This window comes from Stegodyphus dumicola, chromosome 4 (genome assembly GCF_044657685.1).
Source record: "Stegodyphus dumicola isolate Sdum_Otavi_A_Nest chromosome 4, ASM4465768v1".
Taxonomy (NCBI): domain Eukaryota; kingdom Metazoa; phylum Arthropoda; class Arachnida; order Araneae; family Eresidae; genus Stegodyphus; species Stegodyphus dumicola.
In genome coordinates this window covers 14,283,522-14,289,521 of record NC_140771.1, presented here as the reverse complement: position 1 = coordinate 14,289,521, position 6,000 = coordinate 14,283,522, and the positions used below count along the sequence as shown (strand labels likewise).

At 35.1% G+C, this 6,000-nt stretch overlaps 1 protein-coding gene across 1 annotated transcript in view; it reads left to right on the top strand.

The window, feature by feature from the left end:
- Positions 1-5,610: 5,610 nt before the first annotated feature.
- Positions 5,611-6,000, top strand: part of LOC118198696 (MFS-type transporter SLC18B1-like) — a 62,261-nt gene continuing 61,871 nt past the window's right edge. Inside the window, exon 1 of the mRNA XM_085814580.1 lies at positions 5,611-5,849. Coding sequence (XP_085670706.1) covers positions 5,742-5,849 — 108 coding nt within the window. The 5' untranslated portion in view covers positions 5,611-5,741. The remainder of the gene's footprint in view (positions 5,850-6,000) is intronic.

Below are 6,000 nucleotides of genomic sequence, written 5' to 3'. Positions count from 1 at the left end.
TATTCGCAGGAGGATTACGTTATTCAAAATTTCACGGCTCTAGGGACAGTTATTTTATCAGAATGGGAGAAACATACATACATTTATGCAGATTCTTCATTATTTAATTTATTTAAATATAACACAGGGCGATAATATTTGGTGGCAACAATTTGAAAAATGAAACGGACATTTAAAGTTTTCGACGCAAAATGCCAAAACGAAATTAAAACCCTTCTGGGCAAATTGTCTCTTTGGACTAAAAATCTAAACATTTTTTTTATGAAATCAAAATTGATGTAAAATAACAATATTACATGTTTAAACTAGTACAGGGTGGGAACGAATTACCTCATGAAAAAAATCTACAGTTCTAAAACGCATTATATTTTGATATATGTTTACAAGAGAAAATGTCTGATGTGGTCAACGCATGACTCCCTTATACGGTCTATTACATTATACACATTTTTCGCTCCATTTATTTCCTCGAATTTCATTAGAGATGTATTTCTCATTCAATTACTTCAGTTCTCACTTCGCGGCAAGGCAAAATTACATGAAAACTCAAAACATCTTATAAGGTATTTCTCCCACTTTCCTAGCGTGCCTTCGTGGTGTAGTGGTTCTGCACACTGGATCGGTATTCCAGAGGTCCACGGTTCGATTCCCGGCGAAGGCGTTTGCTCATTTTTCATCTCTCCGGCTTTTCCAATTAACCTAATGTCTCTACAGTGCGCCCGAACTAAAAGAGTTGTGGATGATGATTCTCAACACCCAAGATTTGGCGACTAGGTCCCCTAAAACCCTAGTCGCCCTTTAGGAAGAGGATTATATAAAGTATTTCTCCCAGTTTCCTAGCGTGCCTTCTTGGTGTAGTGGTTCTGTACACTGGACCGGTATTCCAGAGGTCCGCGGTTCGATTCCAGGCGAAGGCGTTTGCTCATTTTTCATCTCTCCGGTTTTTTCAATTAACCTAATGTCTCTACAATATTCATTAAAAATTATAAGATACAGAAAAACATAAAGCACCAAATACAGTTAAAAAAACAATTTTTGCAATTAAAATTAGAGCTTCTACGCAAAAACAAGCAATTAGGCCAGCGGGGAGGAAGGCAGATTTTTAATTCGGCCAGCAGGGAGGAAGGCAGCAAAATTGAAAATTTACTTTTGGTCCCAATCGGCAAAATGACACTGAAGCTGGTGCACAACTAACTTAATTCATTCTTCACTCTGAGTTTCAAATCTAAACAAATGGTGGCCTCGTTGTTAGTAACACTTGAACAATTTTTAAATTGTTGATAATTCTACAACTATTGCATGCAGATTAACTAAAGGCATAAAAACCTTAACCGGAACATAAGGACAACACAATTCAATCACTTTTAAAGTAAAAAATTCACAATTTATCAGTATATATGACTTAAACAGCAGAGTAACAGTGTGTGTGTGTGTGTGTGTGTGTATTTTATAATTTACTGTAAATTCTCTTTTCCGGTTCCTCACCAGAAATGTATATATATATATATATTGGTTTGGTGTGGCTAAATTGCAATAGAAAGGGAGGTGCATATCTACAAAGTCTTGGTAAGGTTTTTAAAATAACCTTTTGATTAAAACAGAACCTGATCATAAATGCTCGTGCTTGACAAGATCAACGATCACTTGCGGTTTTTCATTTTAGTTTAAGTTAAAATTAAATTAATATTTTAAATTTAGTTTAAATGTGAGCTGTCTCAGAATTTAGTTAAAATCTATGGTTAGTTTAAATCTATTCCCAATTTAGATTAAATCTGTGCTGGCTCAGAACTTCTCAATGGCGTAACAATTTAAATGACGACAACTATACTGCAAACCGAATAATTAGAACCTTATCAGGTCTACAAAAACTAAGCAACATGGCCTCGACAGGTAGGAAACTCTTACAATCTGAAAAACGCAGCTTAAATACTCTATGCCTTATTTACATTTCTGGTGAGGAACCGGAAAAGAGAATTTACAGTAAAGGACGAAATTATACATAAATGGTTAATGCAAAATAATAGTAACTATAGAACTATTCCTTTTGGATACTTTTATCTATACAATAAAAGTCTGAATTACAAAATAACGATGCAACTTTCTTGCATGAGTTATTATATATCATTTCCAAATATTGGTGACAGCAGGTTTATTTAATTAAGGAAAGTAGAGAGTCCTCTTAACTTTAATTCTATTTCTAATCGAAAAGCCTCGCAGGTGTGACATCCTAAAATCTGTTGCTTTTGCACGAACCCTTATATAGTTATAACTTATATAATTTATAGAGGGATTTTCAGTTTTGCATTTCATAAAGACATTATATTCTGAAATGTGCATATCTATCCGATGAACCATTCTAAAGCGAACATATTAATCCCAAAATATATGTAAGTGTAATTAAACTTCTTTTGATGATCGTCTTCCTAGGGCCGGTATGACACATCCGTTTATTTCAGACGAACAATTGTTTCAAATAATTTTTCTTCCTGCTTTACCACTAAAAGAAAGACGAACGATTTTTTCCTTCCTTTAGCAAAGATTTGTAAGTTATTCGTTTTCAACAACTAGTCAGCTGTCGGCATCGAATCGCCCTTCATCAACCATCATTCGTTACGGAGAACTATTTCCCCCTTCACATGGTAACCCCAAAACGATATGCGGTGATTGACTGTTTCATATCGTGGGACACGCAGAAAAATTGTTCTAAAGAGGCGTTCTCCTGAAGTGTTTTGAATGTATGATACGACACTAAGATAATAACCGGCGAGAGTCAGAGTCGTAGCTAGGGTTTTCAGCGCCCAGGGACAACTGAAGATTTCGCGCCCCCTACTGCTTGCCAAGGATGGAAAACATTTAATTCTAAAATGTCGTAGCATCAGTTTGGCGCCCCTTGGATTCTGCGCCCGGGGACAGATGCCCCCCTTGCCCCCCTCTAGCTACGCCCCTGGTCGTAGCTAGGGTTTTCAGCGCCCAGGGACAACTGGAAATTTCGCGTCCCCTACTGCTTGCCAAGGATGGAAAACATTTAATTCTAAAATGTCGTAACATCAGTTTGGCGCCCCTTGGATTCTGCGCCCGAGGACAGATGCCCCCCTCTAGTTACGCCCCTGGCGAGAGTGGTCAGCATTTTTGGGAACATTACTAAGAATCGATATTAAAACTCATCTTTCAAGATAACCATCCTCATGGAAAACCAAAAGTTCTTGAACTGTGGGTAGAAAACTTAGAGAATGCTTGTGTTCTTTAAATTTGTGGCAGGTCTAATATGTTGTGATTGTCCCACAAAATTAACGGGAGTTAGGCGTTCAAAGAATAAAGGTAAATATGTAATTGTATGTGGAAGTGTGGCTAAGTATGATAAAAATTAAGTTTTTAAAAAAGTAGTTATTAATTTTTGCAAACAGTTCACTAGAAATATGTCATAAATATGCATTTTGGTCACTTAGATCAGCATTTCTTAAACTTTGGCCTGTAGATCACAAGGAGTCCTGGAAGCTTGCTTTTGTAGTCCTCATTGATTCACAAAAAGACAAGAAATAAAATTCAAATTAACTAGGAATTCTATACTAGAGCTAAAAATCTGAGTTTGGAAATTACATAGAGCGATAGTCTACCACATTTTTCTTCCAAGACTGACATTTTATAAAAGCTATTACCAATTAACTTAGCAGCGGTCCTCTCATTCTTATCTTAGCAAGAAAAGAGGGATTTAAAATACTATGGCAATGATGCTCCTTTACCAGCCTACATCCAAAAATAGAACAAGAAACAGCAATGCGAGGATCGGAAGGCTCATCCATTTCCTTAATGCGAGGATTACTATTTATTTAATTTTTAGTTAATTCTACAAACTCTAATAATCTTAAATTACTGAAACCAACTATAAATTTTATTCCATTAAGGTAATTAATTAATACCAATGTAAAATGAAATGAATTTTAATTAACTATATTTTTAAAATATACGTATATACTGCTAGTACCATATGCTAAAATATTGCTTCCGGAGGAGAAGTAAAGTAGTTTGCAGAACATTTAAATTTATAAAAGCGGTCTTCACTTGAAAAAAGTTAGAGAAACGCTGACTTAGATCATATCTAGATACGAAGCAAAGAAGTTAATGTTTAAAAACGATTTTTAGCTTCGAAAACTGCAAATGGAAATTTATTCGAACGACTTTACAATGTCCACAGTGTTGCTTATCATTCATAAATTTCGAATAATGTTTTATATAAGATAATAACTTTTCATAGGATACAATCCATTTGTTTCGTTACCCGAAACAACTGACTCAAAAGGTTTCGGATCAGGGTCGTTCCTAGCGGGGATACAGTGCTTAAAAGTAAGCGGGCGGCCAAATTCAGGGGTGGCCGGACTCTCGTGATAACACGCCTAAATATTTTAAATTAAATTCATTGTAAGTATTTGTCATATGTAAGTACTTATTATTTCGAAGCAGGAAAGATGACAAATGAACAATGTCCTCGTCGGGACTCGAACTACGGACCTCTCAAAAAGGGCGAGTGGGGATTAGGGGATACATTCGCCAAATCCTGGTGGTGGAGAATCATCATCCACCACCTGTTTAGTTCGGGCACCACTGTAGAGATATTAGATTATTTCGAACCAGGAAAGATGAAAAATGAGCAATGCTCTCGCCGGCACTCGAACCACGGACCTCTCGAATACGCGCCAAGTGTGCTGAACACTACACCACGAAGTCATGCTAAGAAGGCGGGAGAAATACCTTATTAATCATTGAGCACTTTTCGTTTTTTTAAATTTGGGGGTGGCAATCTCAGGAAAGTGCGCGGGCAGCCAGTGGCCTAGGAACGGCTCTGTTTTGGGTGGCAAATTTGTTACTCAATTAAAAGCAAGCATATACTGCAAAACTTCGAACTATTTTTCACTATTACTATTTATTAATAATAATTTTTTATTAGAATTATACTGACAAATAGGCCAACAAAACACAAAACAGCTATTTGGCTGATTTTATTCTCAGTATAAAGAAATGTGATTTCGACATTATCTTCCACCAAGCACCAAAATTTTTTATAAAATGGAACATAAATTTGAAATAAACTTAGATCGACATAGAGATTGAAACGGGTGATTACATTTAAACGTAATCTGGATTTTTATTGTGTAACAATTCGAATTTTATTTAATAACATAATTCAGGTGTATAAAATTAATGCAATTTTTATATAAATTTCAAATATCCTTGAAAAGTATTATAATGCCCAGTTTCAGCTTAAAGAAAGGAAAAATGTTTTTCCCAAAATTTTTTATCAAGCACTTCAGAAAGAAATATTGAGAAATAATAATGCAATTGTTACTTTCGTATATTTTCATTAAAAAAACTTTCTGGCATGCCTGGGCATCAACAAGAAAGCTCGTTATTTCATAATTTCTAGTTGAACAAATAGATAAACTTGTTTGTTTCTTTCCGAGAGTTAAGCGAAGCTGAGGGGGCTTGCATTTGAAGTGCTTCTGTTTTATCTCAAAATTCTTGCAAGGTAAAACGAAGGCCCGCCGTATATTTGTTCTTATCTACTATTTGTCTCGTTTAAGGAAAATTTAGACACTGAGAGTAAACTGATACTACAAAGAGCTTTCCGCCACTACGGACGCATGCGCATTGTTCTTAACGAATAGTCTTAATCTTCCGCTCTCAGAGCAGTTGCCTTTTCGATCTCTTCTAATTTTCATAAATTCCACCTACCTCTAATTTACAACATGTTCTTCATTATTTCTAAAAAATTCTTGTTATTGCTATCATTATGGACTGGAATATTTTGCAATTATGCATGTTATTCAATAATTGCGCCTTTCTTCCCACAGTTGGTAAGTTTATTTATTTCTCTCTGTTTACTTGTATATATATATATTTAAATGTTAAAAAAATTCACATGAAACATATAACTAAAAGAAAATGTGAAAAAAATATTTGAATTCTGTGACTTAGGATTAAAAATTATCATTCGCTTCTTTCAAA